We start from the raw sequence: 17,972 nt of genomic DNA on the forward strand, positions 1-17,972 counted from the left end.
AGGGTGTGACAAATGATCTGTCTCCTCATCTACAGAAGGCCACTGAAGGAGTATGAAATAATTCCATACCCTGTCACCCTAGAGGAGCTCCTCCAGCCTGTAGCACAAGGAGAAGCAAGTCCAGGGTGGCCAAACCAAAAGCCTTGGCAAGTTTTTTCGGGGGAAAACACCCCTGGGCCCCCCAAAGAGAAAATACAATACACTCCTATATTGGACCAGTGTTTGCACATGAAACAGGCTCTGAGCAATACCCCGAGACACTGATTTGGGATGTTGAGGGAAGCTTTGATTCCTGTGGTTGTGCCCTCCCCACCACAACCAAGACAACAAATACAAGAACACTGATGTATTCTGTGTGATGTGGGCACCTGAAAAACTGGTTTGAATTCTTTATTCCTTTTTTTTTTTTCCCCAGAAGCCACAAAACATACAACTCTGAGTCACAGCCAACCTGAAAAACAACCCCACACTTCTGAACAAACTCTCCCTGCCCCAAGACATCCTACTTCAAAACATTGTTTTCTAACCACTACTAATAGCCTACTTTGTAATCTACTTTATCTAAACATAATTTCCCATTAAGTGAAGTAATTCATTTTGCTTATAATCCTACTCCTGACAGCGTTTTATTCAGGGCAGAAGAAAAGACACCGTCAGAAAACAACACCAACAAAACACACAGAGGGAGGTCAGAGGAATGTCAAAGATTAAAAGAATTTGTGAGACCATGGGACGCAGAGAGCTTAGAGATCAGCCCCCAGATGGTATAAACCACCTTTATAAACCAGGTGAGAGGTTGGACGACTCTGGGATAAATCTGAATTCAAGAGCAGCTATTGGTATCACACTTTATCCGTAGCCAAAAAAGCCACAAGGACTACAGTGCCTGGGCAGATTAAAAAAAAAAAAAAAACAAAACCGTGAAACTGTTACATGACCTAGATTTCATTGAAGAACTGCGGAAGGAATATTTTTTCAGCATCTGCTGCCGTTTCTTTTCTTTTTGAAAAGTCAAATTAAAGGCAGAGGCCTTGGCGCTAAGGCTGGTGTAGCCAGCCATGCATCATTTACACCAAAATCGTTCCAGGGCAGGCAGGGCAAAACACACGCCCTCAAAAGCACGTCCTCGCCCTGCCCCTCTGGCTGTGTTTCGTTTCTGAGAAGACAAAATTGGCTTAACCAGGAAGTAGGAAACATTTGCCCCATTTTTACTGTTTCAGGCTGAGTTTTGGACCAGGCAGTTTGTTTTCTGCAGGTGCAGCCCAGGGCAAGAGTCTGATTTAAGTGTGAGAGAAGGTCTCTGAGGGCACCTCTCTCCACATGTTGGTGTTTCAGTTCGTGATGGTTAACCACTCTACACCAATCTCAGCATCTGTTGACACAAAATAGGTGGAGATCAGGTCTGTGCAAGCCCAAAATACCAGAAAGGCAAACTATATGTAAACACACTTTAGATAACTACGACATGAATAGGCCAAAGCCTGACTTGCAAAGCAATGACAAACCACTACTCTTCCTTTCTGTCTTTTTTCTTCACATATTCAGAGCATATAGTTTCAATTTTATTTATATATATATGTATCTTGGGTATCTCTCACACTAAAAAGAAACCAGAGAGACCTCTATTTACAGAGACAAAGCCCTCCTCCTGCTTGCAAAGCAGCATTTCCACATTACAATAGTGTCCTGGATGGGTATTTTTTAAAGCCAAACCCTTCTTTTGAGAGGGTGCACAGCTGAAACTCAGTATTTGTAAATAAAAAGTAGCAACCAAGGCATTCTCAGCCCTCCCCTGATCCTGCATGGCAAAGCTAGAGCAGGAGGGGAGAAAAGAGCAAGTGCCAAGTGTTTGCATGGGGCTGTTTCATCTTATTTCCCTGGCACATGACATCGCATTAGTTACAGAACATTAATGCACCAAGTTAAAAAAAAAAAAAAAAAAAAAAAGTTTTCAGGTACAAAACTGCCCCAGAAGAGGGAAAGGAGGAGATTTTTTGGCAGTATATTAAATTCTCAAGCACCAAGCACCTTTTGTTTGTCAACACTATTGGCAGGTAAATCCTGTTTGTATGATGCTCTGCAGTGGGAATCAACCTTTCTCCTTCTAAAAAATGCATCTATGTGAATAAAATAACAGCAGTTTTGGCTTTTTCTCTCAATGCTCAGGGTGCCAACAATCAGTCTGTTAGCTCGTGCAAAATGATTCAACATTTGATTTTGAAGTAAATGGTGTTTCCTTTGCTGGTTTCCCCAGCCTGAATCCAGGGGCTGCCAGAAACATTTTTGCTTGGTTCTCCTGAAAGGGGTGACCCTTGTTTTGGGGCAGTTTGGGGTGTGTGGAGACTGACAAGGCTGGACTGAGTAAGAAACCCAGGGTCTATCAGCTCTCCATCCTCTGCTCCACCTGAAGGCCTGGAGGCCAAGGGGAGCATTTTTCCAAGAAAACTCTTTTCTCGCCTTCTCTGAGCACCTGACCCCTTTGGAAAAACACTCATGTGTCATGCCAAAACTCTACCATTTACTCCTTATATCCACGTGCCAAAACCAAACCCAGCATGTGCAAACTGCCATGCTGTATTTTTAAATGCCTTTACTGAACTTAAAAACAAAACAAAACAAAACAAAACCAGCCTAAAATCCAGTGATCCAATGGTACCTGATGGCTCTACATTCACAACTCTTCTCCCTGTAAGCTATTTGCTCAGCTTTTCTAATAATACCTTGACTGCCTGGCAGCTCTCCAGGGCTGTCTAAGGCAATATGCAAGCTAAACATTTTTTCATCTGATTTCAATATTTTCTTATGAGTAACTATACAGGATTTTACCTAGTGAGTATTCCTGATTGCTGTAATTTAAGAACAGAGAAATAGACTGCAGATGTAATATTATTATTACAATTGGCATTCAAGGTGAAAGGCATAACAATTAGCTAAGACTTAGTGAAAACATAAATGTAAAAATCTGCTTGAAAAATCCAGCACATGGTACATTTAGAACAGCTAATTTACCGCACACATTCTGAACTGCTCGAACGATATAACAATTCACCCAGCAAGATACTTTTTAAAATAGTTCTCTTGGGGCTTTGTGTGGGTTTTTTTTGCAGGGGGATGATTCTCATGTTGAAAACATCTACTGTCCTATATTACTCTGGAACATCAAACAATAGGTATTTGTTAAATGTGAAATATATTTTTATTCCTATTTTTTCCTGCTTTCACATGTATTCCCATTAACACAACAGTGTTTAAATAACATCTGTATACATATTCTTGAATCACATAGAGAAGAAAAGTAAATTTTCTCCGCAATCTGATGGTTAAGTTCGTATTTCTGAAGTCGAGAGGATAATTTGTGAATGTTTTAACATTTACAAGTAAATAAGTACTTGTATTTACTATATCTGATTACTCAGAAAAGTATTTGTTATGTTCTTACACAGATTCAAATTGCATCTTGACCTTTTCTCATTTAATCTGTTTACTGCAACAAAAGCAGTAATAGATACATCTGAAAACAAAGAGATATTTTACTCGCCAAGGACTAAAGACCCCTGTGTACGACGTGCTCTGCAAAGTGGCAAACTGAGTATTTCCCTATTTATTGTAGTCTGCAATGTGGTAGGCAGCAGGGGTGAAAATCCAACCCTGCATATAGGACCAGCACCTGCCTTTGCTATGCTCCCTCCCTGCTGGCCTCCTCCCCCACTTACACCCTAAAAATAGTGCTTAAGTGGGACTAAAGTGGTGCACTGGTCATGTGCTGGCCTTTTGCTCGGGGTGAATATCACCCTCAGCGAAGGAACTGAGGAAAGATGATGTTTATGCTACATGCCCAGCCCCATGAAGGAGCCTTTCCATTCGTTTCAAGGGGCTGACACCAGGCTTAACAAATGGGAAACACTAGGCAACATTATCATTTGGATTTGGGGTTGTTTGGGGTGTGCTTTAGATGCACCAAACCTCTGGCATGCTATGATATAAAAACTACAGCGGGAAAAGAGGGGCTTGGGACTGTTTCCCAAAAGGTGGAAAGTCATGCAGCTGTTCCTCCTTCCCCTGCACCTCCGTGGAGGAGTGGGCAGGGGCTTTCTGCATCTGCCCCATCTGCATCTGGCCCCATCTGCACCCCTCCATCTGCATCTCCCATCTGCCCCACCAGCATCTTCCCCCACGCCCTCCATCTGCATCTCCCAGTCTGCAATCCCCCCCATCTGCTCCATCCGTAACCCCACCATCTGCAGGCCAGGACGAGCAGATGGACAGGACACCCTTCCCAGTGGTGCTCCCCGTCCATTGCTGGGTCCTGGGGAGCACTTCCAGGGAGAAGTGCAAAATCCTCCTGTCCCCACCACGCCACCCTGCCTGCCCGTGCCATGGCAGAGCGCTTCCCCTCCTGCCCCACGCAACTACTGCAGCAAAGCTCTACCACTGTCCTCACCTCCAGCAAAGAAATGGGGGTAGAAGGAAATTTCCTGCTTTAGGAGAGCTGTGAGGATGCTGAAAGAGTAATAAAGTATTTCTGTGTGTCTGTGCCCTGAGCTGACTGTGCCACATACAGTAAGGTGGTCAGGTCTTCCTATCCCAAGCCCATCTCTGAGTTTTCAAAACTCATCTCCTTGCTGGTCTTGGAACCCTTTTAAAATTTCTTCCTTACAAAGGTTCAGTAAAATTAACTTCATCTGTCCCTAAGAATGACATCAGGGAAATTTACATGATTTGATAATTTTTTTCCAGTGTGTTTGGTTGTGGTTTGGTTTGCGTTTTTTTGCAAGCCTAGGAAATTATACATAACATTGACATTTAAAGAAGCCATGGATGTAAAATCAAGAACTCAAGACTTAGGAAGCCATATTATTAAAGCTGTTTGCACCCTAGCTTTTAACGTGTTTCTATGCAAACAGTTCAGTTACCAGCTCATGCTACCAGTTTTGATCGAGCTCAATGTCTCAACCACCCCGATGATGATTATGTCTGTTATAAGAACAAGTCAGGGCATTATAACATAAAAAGTTTGATTTCTACAGGAAATAAACTTTGACAAAGTTTAATGAATAAGGCAGCAAAAAACGCAAAGCAGTCCTGGTTAATGCAGCCAAATGCTGCACTGAAGAAGAGGATTCAGCTCTGCTGCTTCCTTGGACTGCTCAAGAGGTACTGAAAAAATCACTGAACCCAAACATTTCGCCAGCAGTTACTGATTTCTCACATCTCTCCTCCATACCCAACACTGCAGGTTGGCAATATAAGATGCCAAAGCACTCAGAACTAGGGAGTTTCTATGAAACATGAAGTCTCAATGATCACTGGACCTTAAATGTGAATAACTTGCTGTCATTTTGAGTCACCTTGCAGCCCTGGACCCACCCAAAACCTGTGACTGTGCTGGACCTGGACCTCCTCGAGCCTCACTTCTTCCCCTGTGAACTGGAACAATGCTATTATTTCTCTTCATAGGGGAACTGTAAAAATACCATGCAGACCCACCACCTTGTATGCATATGTAAGCACGTGGAGGTCAGGGAAGGACTTGGGTATTACAGCAGTAAGTGCCATAGGAAAGCCCAGCAGTAATTATTAATTCCATTTTCAAGCTCGGTTTGAATACAGCTCAACAAACGAAGCACGGAAGAATGAGGGCAAGATAAAATATTGACTAGCTGCTCCATCATTGTCTGGGCTGTGCCCTAGATAGCACAAGGGTATTTTGAAAAAAAGCAGAATGGAAACACCTAATAAAGGCTGGAGCTTTAAGGATTTGAATTTTCAAACCTAATTTTTTTTTTTTTAAGATAATTTCAGTGCACTTGTACATAACTCTAAATAGAGAGACAGTCACATATAGGCAGGCACATATAGAGAGGTTATATAGGCACAAATATACAAACATCTACCCGTGTGTACCGAGACTTTTCTAAAACATAAACAAGCATCTGACACCTAGTGCAGCCCCTGATGAGAACTGCTCTCTCTTCTTTGCAGACTACTACCAGTAATTATTTACTATTAGTTCTTAATGGGAAGGGATTCAGGGGGGATGTAGTAAACAAGAAAACCGTATAGATTGTTCAATACAGCCTAGCTGGCTCTCAGCTGAGACAAGAAGTGATTGGCTCACACCTCCTGGATATTTCAATCACAGTTTTTATCACCCGGGAAAAGCACCTTATTAACCTGTACTTGGTCAGGTCTCTACCGTGTCCATATAGGCTGACAAGATCATACAAGTGCCCCTTCTAGTTCATGTTACCAGGCTTCGAGCCCTAAACTGCTGTGGGGTTAAACAACCAACACAACAGAGACCTGAACGGCAGAGATTTATTTTTATTTTGCAACAGGGTAAAGGCTCCCTCTTCCCATAATAGAAACATCCAACCGAGGCAAAAAGATTGTCCTAAAAGGCAATGCTGGTGATTCACAAGTGAAGCTGTCATGTGTGGGGGGGAGGGGAAAAGGTCCTCCACGTGGGTTATTTCATTACTTTAAAATAAATAAAAGAACCCAAGGAAAAGGGTCATGGTGAAGGGACTGTGGTATTTTTAAAGACATGTGCCCTACTGCGGATACATTTTCTGGCACGTCTCTCATCATCACCCCATTCCTGTGACTCCTCCACCATCAACAGGAGTTACGTGCTTCAGCCTGGGGAGCCCCAGCACCGGGCAGCCCATGTGTGAAAAGCACCGTTTTTTTTCGTTACGGCACAGAACTGAAGTATGCAACCAGCACACACTGTAAAGGCATTCAAGATATGACAAAAAAAAAAAAAAAAATTGTTCAAATGCTTTCAATCTGCAGAAAACAAATGCTCTCTTCACTGACTGCTCTGTGGCAAACTTCTAATTCCAGCCAGAAAATCCAGCATTCCCAGTCTGGGCTAACGACCATGCTACCAGACATGAGTTTATGTTTTTCATGCACATTTCATGTATTCCCACACGCTGTGTTGCTGCCAATAATTTATGACTGATCTGCACCCAGCCTGCCCTTCAGCATTTTATTTAATCTCTGCAACAGTGATTTACAATGACTCATCATTAATACAAAAATGTACATGTGTGTTAACAAGTTTGGAAGAATCTAAGAAGGAAGGCAAAAATTTTTTTGCGAGTTGTGGCTGAATGACTTATGAGCCTGCTGAAGAAAGGCAAAACTAACCAGAAATGATATGTTAGTTTTTCCCTGCAGCAAATTATTTAGGCAAGAAGAGTTTCTTCTGCACGCTGCCTTGGAAGAAAAGGGATTCAACAAAGGCCTGGAGAGGGTTGCCCCATACCCTCCAGGATTTGGGAGGGAGTGAGTACCTCATTGGTCACCTCATGGATGGGTATTTCTCATGCAACCTGCGCTTCCAGCAACAGCTTCACAGCCTCCTTGTTCCTTAGCATTCCTTATAAAAAAGCAGGGGCCTGAATTGCCAGATTTTGGCATCTCTGCCCACCACCTGTGATTTAAGAAACCCCAACTGCCTCCATAGTGTTGAATCCTTGTTCTGCTGGAGAGAGAAGGGGAATTGTCTCAATAATTTATGCAATTGTAACACTACAGCAGAATTACTGAACTAGCTCAAGCAGAGGAAGCCTGCCCTACATCCACAAGGATTCAGTTATAATGTATTTGACCTCCTTTTTTTCTTTTTTTTTCCTTTTTTTTTTTTTAACTAGCACATAAGGAACTTACAAGAACACACCTGACACAAAGCCAAAGTAAAAACTTCTTATATTTGAGGTGAGATGAGTGCTAAAAAACACCCTGGAAAGTCACCTGGGAGAAATTCAAACAGCTTTAGTTCAAGGCATCCCACGTTCATCACCTTGAAAAATTTCTTTGAAGGGCCATCTTAAACTGACACACTTGCCCACATTGAATCCTACACTCCCGGACCCCGCAGACGCAGCGCACCCTCAAGTCTACCTCATCGTTAAATAAGACCCTGACAAATATACACAACTTCTCAATGGGCCAAAGTTCCCATTGTTGAACTGAAGGACAACCATATATATTAGGGTAATGCCCAGATGAAGGCTGGAGGATGTAAAGCTGAGGCAAACACTAATTTTTCCTGGCCGAGCCAAAATACTGTAGGTTACGCTACCTTATAACACATAAATTTTGTGTTTAGTGCCTTTTATTCCTCCTTTCTAAAAGTATCTGGGAAGCATACTTCATATCCACTAAGTATTTGGTATTTCCCTTTATTCAGCGTCTTAAAGGGCTTCAAAAAATTGATCTCCCAGGGCTGCTGTGGGGTCACAGAAATTGATAACCCTTACAAGCTATGCTTATGTGAGCCCGCCTGCGTCTCCCAGATAGTGCACTTTGTAAATTAATCCTCCAAAGGCAAATATATTGTAAGTAGCTTGTTATCTCTAAAGTACTAAATTGAAGAATACATGGGATTATATTGACAGAAATTACATTTTCTGTAATGGGGTTTAATATATCTGAAATCTCTCCCATAGGCTCCTACTCTCTCTAAGAGAGGAGGGTTTGTTAATGTAGGTGCAATGGACATCAAGACCAAATTTATTCACTAAAATGGATTAGGCCATGTAATCAGAGCTTCAGTAATATTAATCTCTGACACTTATTGAATGGAAAAAAAGAAAAAAAACAACAACTTTTGTCTGCAAACTGGCATTCCTCCCTCCCTTTTCCCCAGTAGGCTTGCTGTTTGCCTTGGCCATTTTCTGGGTATTACTTCAAAGAGGATAAGGTTTCCCGTCATAAACACTAATCTAAAAATATTAGGACAATTAATTAGATACACTTAGTTTTACAAGGTATTAGATTGCAACACACTTCAAATATGACACTTGTTCTGGGATAGTGGGAGGAACCTACATTTTGATGCAGTATCAAAGGGTGATAAATCACACTTTTTTCAAAAAAAGGTTTGCTTGCTGTATGACACTTAAATCACAAGTAATTTTCACTAGTTGCCTTCACCACACCCTGGACAGTCAGCAACCCAAAATCCACTGCAGAAACAGCACAAATCCTGATTTCCTTCAAACAAATCACTACTGTAACAGATCAGGGGCTCCACCAAACCTTAGCTGGAAAAAATAAATAAAATTGCTCCACACTGTACTTCAGTAGCAAAGGACCAGACTGTTCTCAAAGTTTATTCAGGCTTTCAAAAACCAGATTTTTAAAACAAACCCATAAAGAGACACAAGGATGTCAGTCAAAAAGAAAAACTCCACCAACAACAATAAAAAAGCATGACAGCACCCCCAAATAACAATACACTTGGCAGAAATGGGACCAACTGCCCCTTTTCTTTCACTCAACATCTGAACCTCTTCCAAGACCAACGTTCAGCAAATGGATATGCCTTCCTACTGAAGAACACACGTTCCCAGCCAGAAGGACTGGCACCCAAATGGCAGTCTGAAATCTGAATCACCGAAAATTTGAGATCTGAAACACTGAAATCTGCCCAAGTGACGGGAAAATAAAATACAGTAGCAAACCTCCTAGTTACTATACCTGAAACCACTCACTTGGCTAAATCCCTTTTGCATCAACAAACTGTTGGGGAGAGAAAAAACAAGGGCAAGCTGTGTTTCGCAAAACTACAAAGCCAGAGGGTGCCAGGGGCCATACAGAAACACTAAGGAAAATTACTTACCAATTGTTCACTTGAAGTATAGTGAGCCCTGTGTCTTGTGCCAACTGCTTTTTCTGTTCTTCTGAAGGGTAAGGGTGCTATAAGACACCAAAATAAATATATACATTTAAAACAATGCACTTTTTTGGCCTACTTTTTATTTCAAATTAAAAAAAAAAAAAAAAAAAAAAAAAAAAAAAAAAAAAAAAAAAAAAAAAAAAAAAAAAAAAAAAAAAAAAAAAAAAAAAAAAAAAAAAAAAAAAAAAAAAAAAAAAGCAAAACCCAAAACCAAAACAAAACAGAAGCATGACATCTATTACTGAAAGGTGAAAATGCTGAGGTGTGTCACTCATTTATAATTATTAATGGGCTACTACATCACTTAATTAATGGCAGTAAAAGACAAGCCAATTATAAAGATTAGTGAAGTGGAGAAATAACTGCTTAGGATACTGACAGTACCTTGATACTTGAGAAGGATATTTGTTGCATTAGCTGCAAGTTTTTTGTACTTGTCTCAAATGACTGATTAGAGTCAAATCATCTTTTTTTTTGTTGCTTTTTTTCTGTATTTCACAGAAAAATAAAGAATGTGATAAAGCACTGCTCTGTAAAACTAAAATACACTGATGTTTTCTGAGATAGTGAAGGCAAAACTTGCCAGTGCCCCCAGATAATTTGCAAATAAGATCAGCATCCTGAACATAAACAAACGCCCGGGTTTTGAACACAGGCCAACACAAGGTCAACAATCAGCACATTTTTGCCTGACATTAACATAGCTGTGCTGCACTAATCCTAAGAGACAGAAAATAAATACTGCTTTAATTGAAGATAATGTTAAAATTCAATCATAAGTTAAGTTTCTTGTGAGAACTTGATTTGCTTTCTCAGAAAATTTGCTTCTGCATGAATACAGATTGCTTAATAAATCAACAGCAAAAACCACAGCCAAGTTTGAAATGCAGAAATACAATTTCTGTCCTTTCCCTCTACGTAAAAATATCACTGTCCCAAAAGGAAATGGGCAAATATTGCAAAAGTAACAATTTCAAGGAAAAGTCCTGGTTTGAGTATCTGGTTCAGCTCCTAATCTGGATGCCCATACCTTGGATTTAGACCTGGTCTGCTGCAAGGTGCTTAACAGCATTTCAATAAAGATAATTTGATAGAACTGCTTAGACCTATCCCAACGCCATTTAGCAATTGATTGTCACAAAGTATTTGCTGTTACACAATCATCCCCTTTTTTCCCCCCAAAACATTCCCATATTCTGTGGATGTATTCTTCAGTGTAATATTACATGAGATGTAAACTGAAACCTTGTAAAGCATAAGAATTTAAAACCTCATAAAATTCCACAATCTTATTGGTATCGTAACTATTTAGCAGATTTTATATATTCTTGTAAACAGCACAGTCTGACATCCCATGGTTACATTCCATGCCTGTATCACCTCATGTTACCAAACAGGAATTTTTGTTTTAACTCCAGCAACTTCCCCTAACTTGATATGCCCATTTCAAAGGCCACCACTGTGGCCATCAGCTCCATAGGAGAATTTTGAATTTTTTGTCACCCAAAAACACAGGGGAATTTTTCAGGTCTTTTTAAAATACTGTTTTCTTGAGAGGAAGCCCACAAGTAACCTGCACACCTGTAAACCACCCCCTGTTCCAAATGTACATGAAAAAACTCCAGAATTGCAAAGTGAAAAACAGAGGGAAGGGGATTTTACTTCTTGGTTTTTTACAGGTAATTTGCACACATGCAAAAACACAGCATGCATTTTATTGTCCACATTCACATATACACATTCATCTGCAACAGTTAAACTTGACTTATGCCCACCTATCTGAATACAACATTTTGCTTCCCTTCAAAAAGAAAAAAAAACCAAAACCACACAAAAACCCCCACCTACAGAGATGATTTGTAACATTTTCATCTTCACAGCCTACTTCCCATTTCATTACTTTGCTATCAAGCGAGGACAGAATTATTCTTTTTTTTTTTTTTCTTATTTTGCTTTGCCACCTTACATGTGATCTAATTTTAAGTAATTGAACAAACTGTGTCTAATTTCATGCAGCAAGCAATAATTACTAGACAGCCTCTAGCTATTGGAATTGAGAAGTCTGTCTCCATTAAGCAATTTTCAATTGTTCTGGACTTTTTTCCAAATAGACAAGACTGGATAAAATTAGCCATCGGAATAATACAGTCACTGTAAAATTAATTGCTTTAAAAGTCCCAACCCCCCAAATTCCTCAAACTGTGGTATGTTTAAGGTCATCTGATTATTTTTTTTCTTCATATCCTAGTACAGCATAAACTTTTAATTTCATGATAAATCTGTAATTGCCATAATCACATGACAGCCTGGGATTTCACATAGCTAATCCCTCTTAGCTGAAGGCTCCCAATGCAGCAGGTTTTTTAACTATCATTTGGTGTGGTTTAAAGTAATCTTAAACACTAGGCATCCTTATTATATAAGCTTTCTGCGGATCGTACGAGTTGTTCCTTTGTAGGCTAAAAATAAAATAAATAAAATAATAAAAATGACTTGACAAAGAATCAGCGTGCCACAGGCTAGGTTGCTATAAAAACATTCAAAGCCTTGTTGCATTCCCACCCACAGGGCTCAGAAGGCCTGTGCTACAGGCAAAGGCAGACATCACATTGCACCAGAGAGAAAGGGGGAAACCCTGAGAACTGCCATTTTATGAAGAAATAGGAATTTCAGCCGAAACTGTTGCTGTTGGCCTTTGTGCCTCCTGTGCAAGAACGACAAGTGCCTTCCCAAAGCTTCCTAATGGTTGTTTAAAAGGGATAAAGACACATGCACATAGATACGGGTATACAAATTGGTGTGTATGCAGGCATATTATATTTGCATGAGTATGTATAAAGTATACAAATATACCTATATATATATTAGTCAAATGGTTTTGTCTGAGATAGTCCTGTGAGGAGCAGAAAGCTGGATTTGATCCTTATGAGTCCCTCTCAACTCAAGATATTTTATGATTCTATGAAATATATAAATATATATATGGAAGCATGTCTAAAACCACCACACTGACTCCAGCTGACAAGTCCACCTATCGCTCTGGATCACTTTGGGATATCAAAGCAAACTGTTCAATAAACAGTGACTTGAGACCTTTACTTTGTTGTGTACATTAGCTCCTACCATTATCTCTTAAAAGCTTAATTATTTGCAAACAATTGATCAAGATGGGAATTGGAGAAAAGAGACGCCGGACCACCGGGAGAGCTGCAATGCATTAGGAGAGCAAACAGAATTACCTTTAGGTCTTATAATCAGAATTAACGATTGGGACCTTATGCAGGGCAGCACGAGAAGCTGTAACACTCATGTTGGAGTGTTTTCCATTTGATCTGCATTAACACCTCGAGTGAAAGCTATAAAACAGTGATTACAGATGGGAAGGCTGACCCTCCTTCCCAGAACCAGCCCAGCCTGTGTATACTGGAAGACTGCAGACGGGCTTTCTTGCCAAGGCCAGAGGAAAAGGGCAAATCCAAGGGGAAAAGCAAGTAGGAAGCCATCAGGTTAAAAAAGAAAAATTGAAAAAAAAAAAAAAAAAGGGGAATAAAGCTGACAACAAGATAAGGGCTCTGAATTTGGCTCTGATATTTTCTGATCAAGCCTGCTGCTGCTACAGCACTACAGAGCAGCATCCACTGAACGATATGAGACCTTGTGCTTTTCCCCTTCCATAAATCTAGCGCTGAAATGCGGATTGTTTGGCACCATTAATGTGTTTTTGAGGCTCTGTGGTATTACTTTTAATAATGACTTAGTACAGAAAGTGATTGCTTAATAACACCATCAAAGTCTGCATGCAAATGAAAATTATCCCTGGGGGATTTGCCCAGGGTAATATGAACAGTTAAGGAACATTTGAAAAGGTAAAAATAACTATGCAAAATATGAGTCAGAGCAGTCGCTTTAGCGGTAACAAAGAAATCAAAGTGACAGAGGGAAAAACCTAAGTTTCCATCATATTTTCTCGTCACTGTTTTATGAATGGTATTTAGCAAGCAACAGTCTTAATAAAAGCCCCTTTCTGAATGTAGCTGAGAGCATTTTTAGCAAAAATAAACCAATAAGACTTTTTTTTTTTTAATCACCTTTGACTACAGACGGTGGGTAAAGTCTCCAGTAGATACAGATGGAAAGCGGCCAAGTTTGTCTCTTAATGTTACACCTTGTCCAAATGTACTCCTTTCCTCAAATTTTCCACCCCAGGCAGCAAATGCTGGATGCCAGGACAGTGACAGACTTTATCTTATCTGCAACCTGGTATCAGAAACGCTGCCTCCCTCCCTCCCTGCCATAGCAGTGCATCCAAATCGCGGCAGAAAAATAGGAAAATAATCCTGCCCAGAGTTCACCGCTGAGATAACGGAAGGCAAAACCACCCCTTCTCGCTCCCCCCTGGTTACTAATTCCTCACGGCACCAAACCGGCTCAACACCAAGGCTGACAGCCAGCCCTACTCCAGCACCGAGGCAGGAGCAATCCCCCAGCAAAAGGTTTCATACCACGTTAGAAGGAGGCTGTGGCAACCGTCCAGCTTCACCCTTATCGTGGCAGCGCCGTCGCTTGGCTGACCGCAGCGGGAGGGCCATTTCGGAAGTCCTTTTATCCCCTTCCTCCAGCCCTCTGCCTCCTCCAGAGCTCAGTGTAATGCACCAAGGTGAGATGACCTTGAGCTAAACTCTGGTAGGTGATGCAGAGAAAATGCCCCCTTGAAATGTACGCCTTCAGGAGCATTTATTAACTGTTTTCTTATGTCTAAATAAAAAAAGGCAAAAAAAAACCCCAAAAAACCAAAACCCAACACTGTAATTTCCTAGTTTCTGAAGAGAAATCCAGCCTAGCTCTGTACCCAGAATAAAGCCCAAGGTTCAGCCCTCCAGTGACAAACTGCACATTGATTTTATGCTGAACTCTAAATTCTTGCTTTACTCAAACTTGTCGAGGGTCAGCTAAGGTGGCAGTGCAGCCGTTTGGGTCTCTCCCCTTCCCCTACCTTCTCCTGGTTTGCATTTGAACTGTTTACATTAGTGATCAAGTTGATCTACGAGAAATTACAATTTTTTTTTAATATCCATAATGCTTTCCTATTGTCTCTCAGCTTTATGAATTAGTTTTACTGTTGCAGTGAATGCTTTTTTTGTCTCCTGACTGCACATTATCAAAGGGACACTTTGTGCCTGCCATTTGCATTACAAAAGCAGTGCATGGTGTAGTCTAAGAACAGAGCTTGAATTTATAGCAGTCGAGTCCTAGATCCTCACACATTCTGGCCTCCTAAAGAATAACGGGGGTTCCTGCACTTGCAAAGTAGCCAAAAAATGGTTGGATCGCTATCCATAAAGTCATAAGACTGCAACCTCCTTTCTTCATCGGCCACCAGCGTGTTGAGAGGGAGCGATAAAGAGAACGCGTGGAGTACCCTTGCCTATTTTGCAGGCTGTCTGAATCGGTTTATAGACTATCCCTGTGACCTGCTTTATATTCAGGCAAGGCTGTAAAAAGTTGCCAAGTTGAGGTGACCTGCTAAGGAGGGGGGAGAAGAAAAAAAATTCAGCTCGGAAGCTGCAAACTCGATCCTGTTTATCCCATGGGACTGGCTTGCACATTGGAGGAAATACTAAACACTGAGAAGGAAGTTGTTTTATTAGAAATGCATCTCTGGGGCTTGGGCGGGGGGGGGGGGGGGGGGGGGGGGGGGGGGAGGGTGGAGAAAAAGCCTGTGCAAAGTTTGCACAGTCTTTTCCTTGGCTGAGAGTAGTGAGTCAGCCTGATAATGCTGTTGAAGTGCGAGCTGGCTTTGGCATTTCAAACTCCTCGTTGCTTTTTCAGCGCAGCAAGAAAACACAGTCCATATGACACGGTCATGCTGCAGACAAAGCCAGCCTTTTCCTCTTTCAAAAGAAAATATTTCCTCAACTTATTGTAATAGTTTAATATCCCCGCGGTAAGGTTTTTTTCATAACGTTACTGTTAATAAATCCTGGTGCTGCCAGAGTTATTGAACTGCAAACTATGAAAGCAAAATCAACAAATGAGCTCGGTCTTTTAAAGTCAAAAATGCATCAAAACATGCAATCTGACTGGATGTGCTGCACTGCTACAACTTGCCCTTATCACCGTGGTGAGGCCACACTCCGCCTCTTGACTTCTGCATCAGCCCCTTCCTATGAGATGGGGCTCTGAGACGCTGCCTTACAAAAGGGTTTGCAGGCTGCTTTGGCAACCCTGCCAAAAAATAAGAGGTGAGGAAAGGAGGCAGAGTCTGACTCTTCTAAGGCAAACACAGGGTGTAAAAGACAGAGCCAATACCCCTGAAGTCTTAACATTTGAATGTGTGTTCACAGTGCAACCTGATTAAACAGGGGCTGGGGTGGTTTTGCCGGCAGGGGGGTGGAGGAGAGGTTTTCTTTGTGGGGGTTTATGAGGAGGGAGAAGAGGTACTGGCAACAGTGACCCTTTTTAACGAAGGAGTTATGCTGGGAGGAAAAAAAAAAAGCTTCTCTTTTTTTCCCATTTGCCCTTTTGTAAATAATTTTCTTGCAAGAGTTGTCTGTGAACAAGTTTTGGCACTCACTAACATAAATATCCTTTCCAAGGCTGATGGAGAGACATGGTATGGCTTGGGATGCGCTGCCAATACTTCTCTGGTGGCCCCATCAAATTACTCATAATGTGAGCACTCATTAAGGAAAAAAAGTTCAGATCATCCCTTGCACAGGATATTACAGAAGTCAGAAAATGGAAAAACCTTTTAACTCATCTAATCCATCTCCTGGCTGCTACAATATTATTCCTTCCATACCATATATTATTACCCTCTCCCTTTTCCAGTTGAGCTTTAGCTAGTCCAAGCAATGGTGCTTCTGCTATTTCCTTTTGGAGACACTCTGATAGACCTCAGGGTTTGGAGCTTACTCTGGCTCCCACTGGTTTTCAGTTCAAGCTGAGTCTATGCAGACACTCCCATGCCATACCTGGGTAATTGAGTGGAGCTTTTCCCATGTTAAACATTCCTTTAGTGCCTGTATGTATGTGCACACAAGAACACAGAGCTTGCACATCCACATTAACTTATCTTAATACACTTAAGAAGGGATTTTTTGCTCCAGGATCAAGACTATTTGCGCTAATGTGACATGGGTAACGTGCTTTCCCATCCTCTGCCCCAGTTATTATTATTATTGTTATTCACGATTGTTTTTCTATCACAGCCTAAAACTAACCAAGGACAGGGTAATGAAAAGAAAAATTTCATCCAAAAGATCAGCAAAACTCTCTTCAGTGCAGCACACAGCCAGAAACAGTGAAATACTACATAGATCCAAGTGACACCAAAGGAACTGAGGAAATGCATCATCTGACTTCCAACCGCCTCAGAGCTAAAATTCACATCCTTGAAACCCAGCTTTTCAGTTAAGCCAACATCTTTATCAGGCAGCTGCGGAAAGGCAGGAAGGCAAACCCCAGCCTTCCCTAGGTGAGCAGCTTTTGGGAAGGAAGAAAAAAATATCACCGGCACGCCAAAGGAAATCCTGACTACCTGATAACTCTGTAAAAGCACTGCTGTTGTTTTTAGAGCCAGCCTAAGACAGATTAGCTCAGGTAAATATCTCCTAACCAGAAGCCTTTTCTCAGCAATAAGTCACTGTCCTTATCTACCTCAAATGACTTTCTAAACAGGTGGGCTCGGAAATAACTCTACAATCTCTGGGAAAAGCCATCGCCAGCAGTTGTAATCCCATAGAGTTAAGCCTAAAGCCTTTATTTGTGCTTTTTGCTCTCTTTCCCAGGCTGCCTTCGGTACATCAGGAGCTCACTCTGTAAGTGAGGGATAAAACTGCTCCTCTACGCCTCCATCCCCCTACCTCACGCACCTATGTGATCAGGTTGGCAGAGGGTTGCTGTATTCAGCCAGGTCCCTAATATGAACCACCTTTTGGATGGAGCAGAAGCTTTAGGCAGATATTCCAAGGTAGTAGCACCCTTAGGAGCAGCCACCAAGCAATTTGGGAAGCCTTTTGCCAGAAGCTCAACCTCTTTCTTTCATGGAGGACCAAGCAGTCATGCAAAGAGAGTTCAAGGCAACCAACACATCGAGGTGCCCATCTTCAACACCAAGATGAGGGGGGTTACATTCTATTCTATGTTTTCTACATGAATAAAAAAAAAAAAAAGAAAAAGAAAAAGAAAAGGAAGAAAACTACCATTGAGGAAGGAAATGAAAAGATAAAGCTGCTATTTTGCAATGCTGCTTTGTTGGCATGGAAAGTCCTTGAAC

The 17,972-nt window shown here is 41.3% G+C and overlaps 1 protein-coding gene across 3 annotated transcripts in view; it reads right to left on the bottom strand.

Annotated features, from left to right (window-relative positions):
• MEIS1 (Meis homeobox 1) overlaps positions 1-17,972 on the bottom strand; it is a 209,474-nt gene that overhangs the window by 14,113 nt on the left and 177,389 nt on the right. For all 3 annotated transcript variants that reach the window (XM_027878415.1, XM_027878414.1, XM_027878416.1), the window contains exon 9: positions 9,638-9,714. In XM_027878415.1, the coding sequence (XP_027734216.1) occupies positions 9,638-9,714 (77 nt within the window). The remainder of the gene's footprint in view (positions 1-9,637; positions 9,715-17,972) is intronic.

Source organism: Empidonax traillii, unplaced genomic scaffold (genome assembly GCF_003031625.1).
Source record: "Empidonax traillii isolate 1590-97213 ecotype Southwest subspecies unplaced genomic scaffold, ASM303162v1 scaffold41:size1892772, whole genome shotgun sequence".
In the NCBI taxonomy this organism is placed as follows: Eukaryota; Metazoa; Chordata; class Aves; order Passeriformes; family Tyrannidae; genus Empidonax; species Empidonax traillii.